The sequence below is a fragment of the Peromyscus californicus genome, unplaced genomic scaffold (assembly GCF_007827085.1).
Source record: "Peromyscus californicus insignis strain IS unplaced genomic scaffold, ASM782708v3 Scaffold_14__1_contigs__length_90479793_seg_1, whole genome shotgun sequence".
Lineage (NCBI taxonomy): Eukaryota > Metazoa > Chordata > Mammalia > Rodentia > Cricetidae > Peromyscus > Peromyscus californicus.
Genome location: NW_026294435.1, coordinates 7784554 through 7802414, shown reverse-complemented (window position 1 = coordinate 7802414; position 17861 = coordinate 7784554). Strand labels below are relative to the sequence as shown.

The window sequence follows — 17861 nt, the reverse complement described above, 5'->3', positions numbered from 1 at the left end:
TCTTTCAAAGTTTATTTCAATGCATTCAAACACATCTTTTCCTTTAATTGCTCCCTTACTCTGGATTGAGATTATGAAATAGTTGCAAGTGCAAAGCTCAATGCCCCTCAAGATTTACTTGTTTTTATTTTGTGTAGATAAGACAACTATGTGCCTGAATGTATTCATGTGTACTGTACATGTGCAGTGCCCACAGAGACCAGAAAAGGGCACCAGATACCCTGAAACTGGAGTTACAAGAGGTTGTGAGCTATCTATGGGGTGCTGAAAACTGAACCTGTGTACTCTACAAAACCAACAAGTGCTCTTAACTCCTGGTGCTCTCTCCAGTTTCACGCCTATAGTTTTAACCACCATCTCTAGGTCAATAAATATAAAACCTCCATCTCTTTCTAAGATGCTAAATGCCTTGGATTCATAAACCCTAGGGAATATGTGGTACCTTCATGTCTATGATACATGGGCCCAAATGTGTTATGTCTCATAAGAAACTCTTACTCTTTCAAATCCCCCTTCCCCAATCTTTCTTGTCTCAGCATTGCCAGCCTCCTGTTTTAGCAAGGAAGACCTAATAGTCTGGCTGGAGAAGTGGCTCAGTGGTTGAAGTGTCTACTATGCAAGTGGGAAGACCTTAGCTTGAATCCCCAGAACCCATGTAAATCCAGTGAAGTACATCTGTAATCCCAATGTCCCTACATCAGATGGGAGGTAGAGCAGGAGACTTCCAGACAACGTGTGGGCCAGCTAGCTGTCCTAGCATATATAGTGGCCAACAACATAGAAGAGTCTTTGTCTCAAACACAAAACACAAAAGAGAGGTTTTCCTCTGACCCTACTACATCACACCATGGTATATGCATGCCCACATTCATACACATGTGCATGTGCACACATATACATAAACATTATACATATAAACACATGCACACACAACAACTATTTAATAGCTTCTTTTTCTTTCTCAACACTTTGCATTCTCTCCACCTAAAATGCTGTTGTTCCTGTGCCAAAATAAATCCCAAACCTTTCATCTCTCCAGTCTGTACTTCCACCATTATCTTTCACCTAAGTAAATTCCTGCCTAGTTTCCCAGCCACTCTCCTCACGTCTACCCACATTTCAACATATTCTCCACATGTGACCTTTGTAAAAAGGCAATCCGATTATATCCCCACCACTCAACTTAAGTCTCGTCCATGTCTCTGCATTGAGGTGGAAGGAGGCCTTCCATGTGTTCCCCTGTAGCTCACTGACCCACCTGCCTCTGGGGTCCTTCCATGTTCATGCTACTCTCTGTCTGGTTCTTATGTTCCAGAAACATGGCCTTTCACAGTTCCCACAATTTGCAAGGTATTTCTGGATGGTTCCCCTACAGTGAAATGGAATTCCCCTGGCTTCTTCCATAGTGGGTGCCTCTTCCTCTGTCTGCTCATTTTGAACCTAAGCTTTCCTGGGCCCCTCTCAAGGGCAGAACCCTAAGTGGTCTTTTTCCACAGTGGGTGCCTCTTCCTCTGTCTGCTCATTTTGAACCTAAGCTTTCCTGGGCCCCTCTCTAGGGCCGAACCCTAAGTGAGAGTCTATCACCACCTGTGGCTGGGAGATGGCTCAGTGTTTAAGAGCTCTTGTTGCTCTTCCCAGAGGATCCAAGTTCCATTCCTAGTACCCATAGGAGATGGCTCACAGCCACCAGTAACTCCAGCTCTGGGAGATCGGATACCTATTCAGGCACTGAGGCAGGCATATGCACACATAAAATAACAAATGGTTTTTAAGTCTCTCACCAATGCTTGTTCCACAGCAATAATCACAGCCTCCAGTATTTTTGAGTTACATGTTTGGTATCTGAGGCCTAGACTAGACTAGAAGCTCCATGAAGGCAAGAACATTGCTCTCCTTTTGTTCTCAGCACTAAAATTGTCACTTGACACACAAAAGGAAGCTAAAAAGATGGTTAGTGAGTGGGTAAACAAGTGACCGCCTCATGGTATGGTAAGGATTGCCGAAACTGATGCACATAGAGTGCTTAGCACAGTACTCTGAGATTTCCTCATTGTGATTTTGGAGTGCTCAATAGTAACAGTAGTGCCACAGAGTTCATTCTGAGAACGCAGCACCTCCTAAGGCATGCCTAATGCTGCTGCAAACTGCCCGGCCTCCAGGTCCTCCTTTATCTTCTCTGTCCTTTCTGCACAGTTAGTCACCACAGATATCCCGTCAGTATCTCTTTGCCAGTTTCTCTCGGATTCACTTCTTCCTCTCTATCTCTGCATTACCACGATTCTCTGTTCCTCAAGATCAGATTAACTGCGCAGGTGCCACCTAGTTTCCCTGGGGAATGATTCCTCTGGGGTCATTTTACTTTTGAAAGCACCTGCTTCAGTATGCCAACCTTCTGAATCAACATATGATTCAGCAATATCCTCTTCATCAGACCCTCTCACACAGGGCCAAGATGTGTTTTCTTCGGGCCTCCACCCATCACTTAACACTCAGGCCAGGTGTGTGTTCACACTACTGTCCTGACAGGCATACATATCCTATGGCTACCTCTCTTAAGTAGCATTCAAATTGCACAGGGTCCACCCTAAAAACTGTTTACATCATGAACATTTCTTCAGTCTATTCAGAGTGCTGAAGACATCCAGCTCCTTGATAGTTGCAAAACAGTAAGTAACTGTGGTTATTACTAAAATACATTTAAGAAAATAGCATACTAATATCTGGTAATTATGTTATACTCTCATATAATTTAGGGTTGTCTTGCCTCTTTTAAAAGACAGAAATAGTGGTGTTACTTTCCAATATTTTCTATATCGCCTCCCAGACCCAGAACAAAAGCAGCCAAAACGACAGTGCAGAAGGAACATGTCAATTACTATTGTAGTGGACCACCCTAGCGCTTTCAGCCACATTCACATGAAGCGGACAGACCGTTATAACAAGGCTGTGGGGTAAATACAACCTAAGGAACTAGGCATAGGGGACTAGGTTCTCTTAACCAGCCAGGTTACACTGGAGGAAGGAAAGCACAGCTCTCCATACCCTCAGTCTTGCCCCACAGTCATGGGTTTTCTTTCCCAATGCTCTGAAAATAGTTGGCAGTGACTTGAAATTTATCCATGGCAACACCCAGACAAGTGCAGTAGTATTAGGAACCTAAAGACTTGCTTACTCAAAATGCTCACTGATGTTGGGCAGATGTAAACATGCAACAACCTCTAAGAGTAAGCACGCTCAACCCAGGACACATTCACATGCCTCCTCAGTCACCGGTCCCAGTCAGCACACTGGGGTTTACCCCGTACCAGACCATCACTCTCCACACAGACACTTATTCACTCATCCATGTACTTTCCCCCTCTACTTTCTTTTGAAAGAGAATCCATCCATCTTTCATTCTCTTTACACAAGAGACAGTCAGCTTGTCACCTAAAGCCCTGGAAAATGTGTTTAGAGAGAATGCCAGAGTATTTGCTTATTTCAGGAAGGAATATGGCAACAATGATCAGCTTTAATTGGTATGACCTTGTAAAACCCACACCAGGGTTCTCAGGAACGTAGCAGTGTGGAGTTAAAGCTAGATTCTATTGACACACGTGAGGAGTGGGTACGGAGAGATCTGCTTGGGCACAGACCTGTAGTCAGTCATACAGAGACTAAGGATTGCAAGGCCACGGTGTAACCACAATTAGAAGCACTCAGTGCCTTTCCAGAACATCACTGAGCACTCAGAAACTTCACTGGCAAAGGGTGTGAAAACCACCTGTTCCCCAAATCCTAAATCAACTGAGTTTTTATTTCCATGTACACATACTTCCCAGCATTCACTTTTATTTTGGCTAAGATCTTACAGACTAGATTTGTGAGTATAAGAGATATCCATTTATCTGTCTAGAAGATTTCTAAGGGAAAGATGTCTTCCCAGAATGTACTTAAGTGCTGTAGCTGGAGTTCACTTAGCATTAGCTGGAATAAATATGTATAAAGGTAAAACATTTTAATACCAATTTTCTAAGTGCTTTAGAAAAGAACCTTTCCTATCCTCTTTTGCAGCTTTTACAACCAAATGGGTATTCTATGGCTCACAAACCCAAATGTTCCATGTACATTTCTTTATTGACTTCAAGCTCCTTAAGGTGTCCCTCACCTCAATAGCCACCTGTCCAAGCTCCACTCTGTGACAGAGCTGGATTGTACCAAAGGGAAGGCAGGAGGCTAGAGGACACGAGACTTGTTCCCTTATTTCACCATCACTTGATCTAGCTTGGAGGCTTTTTCAAACTCTCATCCTTATCTGGCCCCCTCAGGAATACTAACACTCCCCACGACTCTCTGTCTCAGAGGAGGTAGCTCCTGGAAGGACTCATCCAAACTCCTGAAACCATATTTAAGCAGTAATGTTTCTCAGAGACTTTCAGGCCCAGTCTGAAAAGGGGCCTCCCACATTTAGAGGCCAAAATTTCCTAACTTCTTCCCCTAACCTGTTGTCCCTGCCAGAAGATTCCCTGGGTATTTCCCAGAATCTGTAAATCTGGTATCCCAATGTTCCCTCTACCTTCATTGCTATTAAAACAACTAACTGGTAGAGGACTTGTTTCCTGAGAGGATCCTGGAGACATACAATTATATTCCTCAGAAATCAGATCTGTGTAATCCACTTTCATAGCTAATATGCTTTCTGTGCATGAAAGGCCCTTCCTACTTTGCTATAGGAGCCCTACTCCCCTCCCCCTTAGGTTCTAGTCTGCTTTCTGTTGCTATGATAAACCACTCTGACCAAAAGAATTAGAGGAGGAAAATGTATTCCATAACATCCTTCACTGTGGGAAGTCAAGGCAGAAACTCAAGAAGGAGCAAAGGCATTAACCATGGAGGAATGCTGCTTACAAGCTTCTTCTCCGGTTCAAGTTCCACTACTTTTCTTATATAGCCCAGGGCCACCACCACCAAGGGATGGGACCACAAGTGGTTGGCTGGGCCATTCTTCAAGAATCAGCAATCAAAAAAATGCCCCCCCCACTCCCGAGATATGCCCACAGGCTATCTGATGGGGGCAATTCTTCAACTGAAGTTCACTCTTCTCAGAGTGTCAAGTTGACAACAAAACGAACCAGGACACCTTAAAAACCTGTAGACACACTCAGAAGCACCTGAAAGATGCCATCCCTTAAAATAAAAGGTAACATTAGGTTCCTGCAAAAGCTGGAGCCTGATCCTGTACACCACAACAGACACCACAATGATTACATAGCCTTCACCTCCAGAAAACTGTCTCCAAAGGCTCCTCAGTATCTTCTCATGTAGAGGGAAGCAAGAGAAGGGTTGTGAGCTTCAGCACTGATCCCATTTCACCCTAACCAGCCTCATCAACCTTAGGAAGCATGGTTGCCTCTCAGCAGTGCTAGCTTTGGTTTCTGTTGTTTATTAAGCCTACTCTCAAGCGGGCCACTTACACTTGGCCTGTCATGGCATCAACTGTGCTTAATGTGTCAAGCTCTGTGTCCATTATAACTTGTCATTCCTTAACCTGTTTTATTGCAGGTCAAATGCCACGTGCCTTACAGTTATACACGGAAATATACATATCAGTGTTTTTAATCTCATGATTTAAGAAACCCCTGAACTTTTTGTCTTTCTCCACCCAGTTCCGTGGTGCTGAGGAGCACAGCTCCAAAGGGAGTGATCTTCATTTCTTTGTGCCCAGTTCCAAACTAAACGTCTTTTACTTCTACACAATAAGTGCTGGACATTTTCCCCTTACTCTTTAAACTGCATAAATAGAAGATTTTCGTGATAATAGTGTATATAGAATAAAGAAATGTGAGACTGTCATATCCTATATAGAATACTTTTAAGCAGAAAGCAATCCAAAGCTATTTTTGGGGTGATTTTATTCTCCTATTTCCCTTCTGTAGATAAGGCACAGCTTCATTCCCTAGGCAGTATGACTTGGCCAGAACTAAGTTTGAGATTAGTTCCAAAACAGTCCCAACCTCTAAAGCCATCCCTGTCTGAGGAGGCTGTGATGACACTTTCAGGTGTTTCCTGAGTGTCCCTACACATTAATCTTCGGAGGGGTGGGGGCCAGGGCCCCTCCAAAGCTTCAGGGGCCCTGGCCAATGGGATCTGCATAACAACAAGTTCTCTAGCTCTAGCTAGGTTTTCTCCTGGAGGCTTGAAGGTCGCAGAAGAGAACTGGGTATGTTAATATCCTTCTAATATCCCTTTCAGCACGTATGTCATCACCATAATTGGCCGCATTTTAGCTTTCCTACTATGGGAAAGGGGAAAGGACCAGTGCTTGTATTTTACATACATTAATTTCTAATGATCCCAGGAACCCTTAGAATTAATGCTATTCTCCATTTATAATATGAGAAAATTAAGGGTTAGAGACAGTGTATTTACTCATGACAAGGACACTTATCATGATAACTGACATAGACCATATTCAGATCAGACACATTGGGCTTGCAGCATTAAGCCTAACACTTGTCTATTTTATGATTTAATCTTTGGTGCTGAAGTATACACGTGCTGAAAACATAGACAGCAGTGGAGTCAGTGGTGCTCACTAAACAATGATTTGCTGATTCTTTTGAGAGAGGCCAACAGTTAACACAAAATCTAAGCACTTTTGCTGTCCATACACATTATGTGCAATTATCAAGACAGATGTGTTTCTAGGCAGAGGTAAAATGGTGCTCCCAGATTTCTTTGGAGAAATGTGAGAAGATGGGGCCAGAAAGATGGCTCAGTGGTTAAGAAGAGCAGCTGCTCTTCCAGCAGCCCCTGGTTGGATTCTTAGCACACACAGTGGCTCACAACTCTCTGCAACTCCAGGTCTAACAGGTCTGATACTCTCTTCTGGCCTTTGCAGGCACCAGGCACGTAAGTAGTGCAGAGACATACACATAGGCGAAACACTCATGCACATAAAAATAAAATAATTTTTAAAAAAACAATCTGAGAAAAATACAATCAGGTGAGCAGACAAACAAGTCTCTAACTCAGCCATCCACACATAGATCTTAGTGAATCAATTGAATCCAAGAATGAGTCCTACCAAAAAAGAGAGACACTGTTGTAAAACACACACACACACACACACACACACACACACACACACACACACACACACAATCAGCATTTAAGCTCACTTGACACCTGAATCATAAGCAAACATAGTCTTAAATAGGAAACTAGGAAGTTGGGGGTCTCAGAATTTGAAGCTTCACAGGAGTCTGTGAACTTCACATTCTATTTCCTATATATAATGGCCTTTATCTTTCAATTTTTATTATATTTATTTAGTGTGTGTGTGTGTGTGTGTGTGTGTGTGTGTGTGTGTGTGTGTGTGTGTGTTTACATGCATGGGCACATGTACAGAAGTCAAAGGACAATTTTTGGAGTCAGTTCTCTCCTTCCATCATGGAGTCCCAGGAATCAAATGTAAATCATCAGGCATCTTGTGGTCCCTGGTCTCAGCCCTATAATGAGTCATTTCATCATCTTTCAAGCCAATTTGAACTGTCATAAAATTTATGACATTCCAGAAACCAACCTAACCTATTAGTTAGTTATTTAGTTAGTTTTTTGAGACAGGGTTTCTCTGTGTAGCCCTGGCTGCCCTACAACTCACTCTGTAGACCAGACTGGCCTTGAACTCAAGAGATCTGTCTGCCTCTAGGCTTGTGCCACCACTTATTTTTAACTTTAAAATATTTAGACTTGTCCTTTGCCTTTTCTTTTCCTTGAATGAAGGGACAAGCTTTCTCCTTAAACTTGATCCTATTTCTATGGGTGTCTTCTATGTTTCGCAAGGATTTTAAAGAATTAAGATCAAGATACTGAATAGGACATAGAAAACTTTCTGTATTTCTCTTTACTCATCATTTTAAAGCATGATAGTTGTTTACAGAAAGATTTTCTAAACACTGAAGTGGAAAGAACATTCCTATGTAAAGGGAGTCTTAAGTCTGTACAAAAGTGAAACTCAATTTATTCCCAACACCTATGCATATCCATAATGATATTTCAATGCTTTTGTCCCCAGCTTCATTCAGATATGGACAGAGGAGATGGATCCATCAAATACATCCTTTCAGGAGAAGGAGCAGGCATTGTGTTTACTATTGACGACACCACTGGGGACATCCATGCCATTCAGAGGCTGGACCGAGAGGAAAGAGCCCAATACACTTTAAGGGCTCAAGCCCTAGATAGGCGGACAGGTCGGCCAATGGAGCCAGAGTCAGAGTTCATCATCAAAATTCAAGATATCAATGACAATGAGCCCAAGTTCCTGGACGGACCTTACATTGCCACTGTGCCAGAAATGTCACCAGTAGGTAAGCTGGGGATGCGCTGATTTTTCACAAACAGTAGATAACACTGTAGGAGTTCCTACTATGTACATAGAGGAGAAAATGTGCACAAGTCATAAAAGCGAAGCCAAAATAACCACCAAGTCCTTCAGCAGGTAGGAAGCTATGTAGATACTGGAAGCAGCCACATTAAGCAATAATAAATCTTCCAGTGTCTTCCAGTTCTGATTCCTTAAGAATAAACTATGAATTAGATGGTTGATGGAATATATTTGATTGTTAAGGGTAAATACTGGCTGTTACCAATAAACAAAGAGGACCACATAGGCAATGTTGCTTTTACTGGTTACTAAGAATTCAAGCACAAATAACTATCATCCCCATTAAGTAACAAGATAGGGGTTAACAAAGCTTGATTTAGAAAGGGAACTCTGCAAAATGTTTTAAGTTTGATGGTTCAGGATTATAAACCAGCTCTTTATAACTACACTTGAACAGGTTTCTCCCACTTCTCTCCCTTAGGTACCTCTGTTATCCAAGTGACAGCCACAGATGCTGATGATCCAACCTATGGGAACAGTGCCCGGGTAGTGTACAGCATTCTCCAGGGCCAGCCATATTTTTCTGTGGACTCCAAAACAGGTACACAGTACAAGTGTCAAGTCAGAGGTGATTGCTTATTCAATAATCCTTGTGTTTCCTATTTAGGACAGACTCAACTCTTCTGACCAAGGACTCTCCAGGGAGTATATTACACAGAAAAGACTGACATAATCTTTAGGATTAGGAGAGCACATTATAACTACCAGCAGGGTGAGACAGTGTGCATGTGTTGCTGAGAAACACCAAAGCCCTGCCTACAGAGACAGTCTCCTCGCCTCCTCCCCAAAACTCCCTTGTCTATATTTATTTACCAAGGTTTAAGGTCTTCTATAACTCCAACAAGATCAAAGAAGATTGCCACATTCACCTGGGCTTGCTCCACAGCTAGAATCACAGAGCCTTCTGGGCAATCATTCAGCTGACCATCAGGATTCATTCAGATGAGGAAATTGGAAAGTTAAGTGCTAATCATCACCCCTGATGTTATCTCTGCTGAGCCAACCCTTGCTAAGCAAAATGCAAGGCCAGAGTGAATGGCTGCTGAGCAGGTGGGTTTTGATGAAGCAGGCAACAGCACATGGATATGGCCCTAGAAAGGAAGAGCCTCATGGTTGTTGCTCTAACAAGGGGGGATGGCAAAGAGAACAGAACTGAGAAACAGCAGCATGGCAGAGAAGGAGAGACTGAAGCCTGGGGGCTTTGCTTGTTTCAAGGAACTTTGACCACAGGGCTCATTTGTTTTCTCCCACTGAGGGAAATCACTCTAGTGTCTGTATTGGGCAGAATAACTACTGCATCATTGTTGTCTTACATTTGTGCCAGGATTCTCCTTCTCCAAGCACTTTCATAAACACAACCATTTTTAACCTCCCAAGTAAAAAAGGAAGGATTATTGCTCCCACTTTACAGAGGGAAAACAGACCTAAGGGAAGGAACCTGAGCAAAGAAACAACCACAGAGGTAAACTCACTGGTGAACAGCCAAGGTCACCTCTTTATTTGAAAGAAGAGAAATACATCTCTATTATTACTAACCTGATAGAATTTTTTTCTATACAACCTCAAGTTAGCCAGACATTCAGAAAATGGTATCATAAAGGTAAAACGCGAGAGACTGTAAATTAGTGGGGAGGGAAAAGAAAAGATCAAGTTAGAGATGTCTATAAAACAGAAACTTCAATGACTCTACCAATGCGGAAGGGGAGGAAGAATGAAGGGATGCCCGCAGGGAAAAAACCCCAGGCAGGAACAGGGTCGCATGTCCTCGATATCCTCAGAAGTATTTTACATTATTCTGACAATGCCCGTGAGGGGCATCTGTACTGGTAAGGTCAAAAATACATGAAAAGATTGTCATTGCTTTGGCCAAGAGGCATGTACAAGAAAAAAATGCAGCACATTTCATTTCAGAATAGTATCAGTGATTGCCCCTCATATATCATAGGAGGGAACTCAGGCAGGCTCTGTCCCTACATGCTTCCCTTTCCATGCAGAATGCCCTTTAACCACAGGCCATATCCTAAACCTTCCCCTCACCTGTGTGAAAGCCAGAGTTTCTAAGCTGAAGGTTTAAACAGGAGATAAAACTCTGCACATCCCTGGCAGGATCAGAATCCTATATTTCTATGCATCTGGTTTAGACCCCTCTTCTTAAATGAAATCCCGTCCCCACCCCTCCATGCTGCTTCTGCTCTGAACTGTATGGGAAAGTTAATCTTTCATGCATGGTAAAAATAAACAGCACGCATTGAGTCTTTCTGGCCCTCTGTGCTTAAGGAACTCAGTAAGGCACAGAAGTAAGCAGAAGAAAACAATACAGGGAATGTAAATAAAAGGGAAGTCTAATCAAGTTTCATCCCTACTCCAGGCAGAGGGGAAGCAGGGAAATCATACTAGGAGCCAGTATCTAAGAGTCATTCACACTACACGGGCTCTAGGGCTAAAGGCAGAAGGAGCCAGGGGATTATCTAAAACCACAGATTTGTAGACACACGTAGCTTTGTTTTCTGTACTCAAAGCCCAGGGAAAGACTACAGTCCAGTTGCCATAGACTGCAAGTCCTGTAAGACTTGTTATCTGTAAAAAAAAAAAAAAAAAAAACCACTGCTGCCACCTCCTGTTCTGCCTCAGTAATGTTGCCAAGGACGCAGCCTCTGGGACCTTCCTGATGGGTGTCTATGTCGTGGTCCTTTGTTTCACAGGGTGCCTTTCTGAAGCTGGGATTAAAATCATAAGTTTCATAAAAACAGGCGATGTGCTTCTCGGTGTTAGGTATTTATAGTACACAAGGGAAACAACTATGGATGAATCCTCAGAAAACTAGCTGTGTGGTTTTGCTTTTTAAAACAATTCCTGTTCTGCAGGTGTAATCAGAACAGCACTCATGAACATGGACAGAGAAGCCAAAGAATACTATGAAGTGATTATCCAAGCCAAGGATATGGGAGGGCAGCTTGGAGGATTAGCTGGGACCACAACGGTCAACATCACCCTCTCAGATGTCAATGATAACCCACCCCGATTTCCCCAGAGTAAGTACCAACCACAGCATGGCTGTCAGACCAGAGGGACCCACCTTTTACAGAGGTTCAGGTTTAAGGTCAGTTTGTATTAAAAGTCCTTTGTTTATACCTTCCTGCACCACAACCATCTTCCTAGCACTGAATCAATGCTTTTCAACCCCCTTTTCACTATTTCATCGCTGTTAAATCTTTTTAGACGTTTTCCCCCCATTTTTTAACCTGATAGCCACATTACCCACCTGCACAAAATTGAATACTAAGACTGAGATTTTTCAAATAGGGTTAAACTTTCATGGGCCACGAATCATCATCATGTGTAGTATTTGTTTTTAACCACTGAAGCTCCATCAAGAGCTCAATTTCAAGAAGATAGTTGTCTGAATGGCAATGAGTTCAGAACACATTTCCTGAAAGAGCCAGAGCTGGAGCTGACTAGGCCACCATCTGACCACATTAACCAAGCAATATACAAGTAGGAGCCAAGTAGCACATGATCTGTGAGGACACGAGGCATGGGGACACAAGGTACTAACCCCTGCCTCTCAAGTTCAAAACCCACCCAAGGAGCCCATGTCCTGTTCATAGAGGAAAAACCAATGAGGAGGAGTGTTTGGTGTGGCACTTGGGGGTTCATAAATGGTGCAAGTTAAGTAGATCCCTATGTTGACTCACCCTACAACCTGGAAAAACTGAGGTATCAGGGAACAGTTTGTGAAATGCACATGAGTTGGCTTCTTGTTCTCAACAAGTGAAAACGAAGGTTTCACAGGGTAAAGAGACTTAAACAGAAGACTAAGAGAAAGGATTTACACTGGCAGAGAAGGAAACACACCAAGATGAAGAAGCCACATTCATTCAAGCACTGTCCATTTGACACACCATGTAGGGATGCAAAGCCAACAAAACCATTGCTGTATCAGAGGTCATATCGGTGGAAAGCTGAATGGATGCAAGAAGAGAGAGAGAGAGAGAGAGAGAGAGAGAGAGAGAGAGAGAGAGAGAGAGAGAGAGAGAGAGAGAGAGTGTGTGTGTGTGTGTGTGGAAAAAATAAGAAACATGGACTCCTGACTCTCAGCCTCCTGGCTGGAGGAACCACAGCTGAGGGTTGAGTGAGAGACCAGAGACAACAACCTTCTTCCTCTGGGTGGTGGGGACAGGACCATACCGCTGACAGAAGAGAGGGTGCACAATGGAACTAGGGCAGGCAGGGAGACAAACTCAGATTTGAATATGAAGTGACAACAAAACTCTCCGGGGGAATGTCCTTAAGGAATGGAAATGTCACTGTGAAAAGTGAGTGCCTGGAGGGAGGAAACTGGAGAAGCCAAAACAGCAGACACAATTCCAGGTTGAACACTTACCCAGGAAAGGGGAAGCAAGCAAAAATGGAGCTAAGGAAATAGCTCAGCCATTCAAGAGCTTGTTCTGCAAGCATGAGGACCCAAGTTCAATCCCCAGAATCACACGCCAGGAATGCTGGTGCCCGTTTGTAACCCCCGAGCTAGGAGGTCAGGAAAGAGTAGATCCTTGAGATTCCCCGGTCAACCCTAACAGACTTGGCAAATTGAAGGCCAGTGAGGAGCCCTCTCTCAAAATAAGATGGAAGACACCCAAGGAACAACACATAAGGTTTACTTCTGGTGTCCACATGCAAGTATACACACATGCACACAAGACCATGTGCGCGCGCACACACACACACACACACACACATACACACACACACACATACACACACACACACACACACACACACACACACACACACACACACACACACACACACCCCTAAACTACAAACAGAATGAAGCCAGACTATTAGCTGAATAGTGTAGCTGGAGAATTTCTCTCCAGCTCCCACCGCCAAGTCCCGCCAGTCACAGAGCCCACTTATAAAATAAACACACAGACTCTTAACATTATTTAAATGCTTGGCCATTAGCTCAAGTCTATCATTGTCTAGCTCTCACTCTTATATTCAGCCCATTTCTATTAATCTTTACTTTGCCACGTGGCTCGTGGCTTACTGGTACTTTACATCTTCCTTGTCTTGGTGGTGGCTCCAGCCAGTCTCCCTTCCTTCCTCCTTCCTCAATTCTCCTCTCTCCTTGTCCTGCCTATACTTCCTGCCTGGTCACTGGCCAATCAGTGCTTTATTTATATAGAGCAATATCCACAGCACTTCACCTTTTTTTCTTTTTCAAAAAGGAATGTTTTAACTTTAACATAGTAATATTACATATAACAAAATAATTATCGAGTAAGAATTATAGTTACAATATAAAAGAAGATATATATCTTATATTTGTGAGTTTAAGGTTTTATATCTAACTTATCTTTTATCATAACTAAGGAAAATTGTAAGTATCTAGTCTTTAACCACATCAAACCTCAGAAGGATATAATACTACCTGAGAAATGGGAGAAGGATGTAAGCAACTTTCGGGAGTCTTGTAGGGTAGACAGAGACAGCTAACAGCCTGGACAGTCATTCAAAGTTCTCTTATAAAGTTGGGGCATCAGTCTTCAGCCCTTAGGCCTAGAGTCTCTCATTCACTTTTTTTTGTGTGTGTGTGTCCTGTAGAATGTCTTGTAGTTTTCTCTGTAAATCAGGAACCTGAAGGACCATTTTGTCAAGCAAAGTTCAGTGGTTACCTTTCTATGGGTCCTGTATGTCAAGTTGATCAATAAGTCCAGGCAAGAACAGTTTCTTGACCAAATGGCTATTTATTTTTGTCAAGGTGAAGATAAACTCCATATGGAGTGTCTTTGATGCCCATACTCTTCTCTGAAGTAAATTGGTGCTGTCAGGAGCACACATGTCTCACTGTCCAGAAAGTCTAAATTTTTAAAATGGCTACCCACTACAGAATAGCTTACATTTTGAACCAGCCAGATCAAAATGACTCTTTTATTTCATTTATGTAAATAGAGCCCAAGTAGTCATGCACAACTGGTATGCACAAAGTCCCCATGGCCATTCATGAAAGAAAAAAGAATATCAGGCAAGTATTTTACAAATGATACAAATGAATAAGTTACTAATCAGTTTGCAGTACATCAAGGAACAGTTGTGGACTTCCATATGGAGTGATTAGTGCAGCTTTACTGATCCTGAGTTCCATTTTAGTTCACAAATGACTCATGTTGTGCACACCATATGAACACAGTGGGTTCTTAAATATTTTGAATTATTGGATTTTTCAAATTTGACACCAAATGGATATCCCTGATGGAGGTGGATGGGGGAGCAGAAGGCCAAGGTATTACAAAGCTCAAAAGTTTAGAGATCTGGACACTTGTGGTAAGTCACACATCCCTCCAAACATGGCAGCTTCTCTAGAACATTACACAGTACAGTAAGGACTGGGGCTTTAGTCTTACCCCCAAATCAAAATGCTAACACCCTTCTAACACATCTACCTTGAGTAGTCTCTGTTTCAAATTTCGTGATAATCAAGAACTTAGGATAGAATGAAATATGGAATGTGTTTCATAGAAGACAAAGTGGAACCATATGAACTAGTTTAAATTTATGTTTCTAAACATTCCCCCATTAACCCTGTTTCCACTAAAATATAGTACTTTAGTACTTTTCAAAAGAAATTAACTCATCATTAAGTACTTCTTCATTTAATTGTGAAAGCTAAATTTGAGTAATTCCATTATTCCTTAACCCCACCTTGGGTTAAATGCTTCTGCTCTACTATTCTTCTGACTCCCTATTGTAGGAATTCCATTTAGCTTCTTTCTCACAAATATTACCATAACTAGCTGTGGGATGCTGACAAAATTGCATGCCTACTCTTTCATATTGAACAAGCTTAATCACCTTTAACTGAACTACATGTAAAATAATATTATGATCTCAAGATATAAATTTCTAATACAAAGTAGAAATTATAACACATGCTGACATTATAAATGTCATTAAAGACATAGCATAGCTTTCCTTCTGTGGAAAAGATTATAGGCAGATGCATGTTTTTCCTAAAAATTTCTAGGGAAAAAGTGTAATCCATTGATAACTTAGCTTGGCACAGTAGAGAATCCCTGGCTCATACTTGCAAGGAGCAAACATCGATTCTTCTCCTGTAGGAGATGGAGTACAGTAAGCTGTCAGTCTCCCACAATCCTTGTGAGACATCAGCTCCTGTGCTTCAGGCTTCCTTATAGTTTACAATGTATAATAAAAAAGAGGGCCTATAGAGATGGTTCAAGAGTTAAGAGTGCTTACTGTACTCGTAGAAGACCCAGGTTCAGTTCCCAACACCCACATCAAGCAGTTCACAACTCACAACCACCATAACTCCAGTTTGTTGTATGATATTTTGTTTGTGTTCTGACAAAGTTTACCTGGAGATCAGAGGGCAGAGCTAGCCACTAGTTATCCATAGAGGCCAGGTGGTGGTGGCACATACCTTTAATCCCAGCACTTGGGAGGAGGAAGCAGGATGATCAGGAGTTCAAGGCCACCCTGGGCTACATGAGATTGACTCAGTCTAGGAGAGAAACAGAGCCAGGCAGGGGTGGCACACACCTTTGATCCCAGCACTAGGGAGGTGCAGACAGGAATATAAGGGAGTAGAGACAGTAACCTCACCTCCCATTCAGTCTGAGGATTCATAAAGACAGGATGCCCTATTTGGTCTGAGATTTCATAGAGGTAAGAACTCAGTAGTGGCTGGCTGCTCTGCTTCTCTGATCTTTTAGCTTTCACCCTCTATATCTGACTCCAGGTGTTTATTGTTAAGAATAATTAGAATCTCAATTCACTAGTTCCAGGGGGTCCAATGTCCTCTGTACCCTGCAAGAACCTGAATGCACATGATGCACATAAACTAATGCAGTCACACATATAGAGAAACAAAAACTAATTAATTTAAAATAAGAGACCACAATCGTATTGAAAATGTGTATGGTTTTTGTTATTTAGCTAGCCAGCCTGTGATTGATAAAATAAGGATGTCAAAAAGATAAGCCCTAAAAAAAAGTAAGGTCTCAAGTACATGACTTTAGATGTGAAAATAAACTAAAAATTATGAATCAGAGCATCAACTTAAAAAGGAAGACGTTACCAATGCTGAGCTTCTGTGTGTGGGATCTGGGCTGGGTATTTGGTTTTAAACTAGAACAAAAAGCCCATTCAGAGGCATCCAGAGAGTCTCAGCTATGAAAACGTGTTGATGGTCCACATGTGGAGCTCAAAGGGCTTTCTCTCTGTTTTTCCTTTATGCTTACAGGTCTCCATCCACCCTGGGCCACTGGCCACAGAGATGGGACCTTAGCACACAAGCCAGGACATAAATGGAAATTAGGACATTTGAAATTTGATAGAATAAATGTGCTTTGTGATCCCATGCTTCCCAGGAAAAACATGACATCTGGAGAAATATCCCCATTCGTGTGGCATACTAAAGCTGAGGTGCTTCCTACTACGCTGAAGGAAGGATGACACAGTGAGAGTTCCACTGTTACCCTGTCTTACTCTTGGGCTCCGTAAAGCTATTTCAACTCCTCCTTATGGGCATTCAGCACATCCCATAGGCTATAGGGCTACTTGGACTCTGGACTGAAATTTTAAACTGTAAAACTTAAGCTTTAACTTATGATTCATGAAAAATGTTTTACATTGCATGCTTGATATCATGTTTTCAGTAGCAGATTATCAAGAATGTATGTTCCCGCTTTTCTTCACAGAACATTATCAGATGAGTGTGCTGGAATCAGCTCCAATTAGCTCCACTGTGGGGAGAGTGTTTGCCAAGGACCTGGATGAAGGAATCAATGCAGAGATGAAGTATACTATTGTGGATGGAGATGGTGCAGATACTTTTGATATTAATACAGACCCAAATTTCCAAGTTGGCATCATAACTGTGAAGAAGGTAATTCCATTTCCTTTTCCAAATCATTTCCCAGGGCACTTTGCATGTGAAACGCTAGTGGAGGTGGTTGTGTATTAAGATGTGTTTTAAGTCCTCCAATAAAAATCTCTTTCCTGGACCAATGAGACGGCTCAGCAGGTAGAAGCACTTTCCACAGAAGCCTGACAACCTAGAACCTACAGAAGAGATTCAGCTCCCACAAGCTTTCCTCTTGACCTCCACATTGCAACACAGCATGGGTACACCCACACTCACACACACACACACACACACACACACACACACACACACACACACACACACACTAGCTTAATAAGCACCTCTTATTGCCTGGACTTACATGCAGAAACACTGGCTGTGGCATTATTTTATAGAAAGGGTTATTAAAGATATATTACAAATAAGCCACTTCTACTTAGCCACTCAGAATGCTATAGCTTGATGCTCTAATGTTGTTAATGACTTAATCAGTATTTGAATTCCACATCTTTACATCAGCTTACCATAAATAGCAAAGCAAGC

At 42.2% G+C, this 17861-nt stretch overlaps 1 protein-coding gene across 2 annotated transcripts in view; it reads left to right on the top strand.

Annotated features, from left to right (window-relative positions):
• Positions 1–17861, top strand: part of Cdh20 (cadherin 20) — a 252321-nt gene that overhangs the window by 185246 nt on the left and 49214 nt on the right. For both annotated transcript variants that reach the window (XM_052736503.1, XM_052736504.1), the window contains exons 3-6: positions 8057–8351; positions 8850–8969; positions 11293–11460; positions 17152–17339. In XM_052736503.1, coding sequence (XP_052592463.1) covers positions 8057–8351; positions 8850–8969; positions 11293–11460; positions 17152–17339 — 771 coding nt within the window. The remainder of the gene's footprint in view (positions 1–8056; positions 8352–8849; positions 8970–11292; positions 11461–17151; positions 17340–17861) is intronic.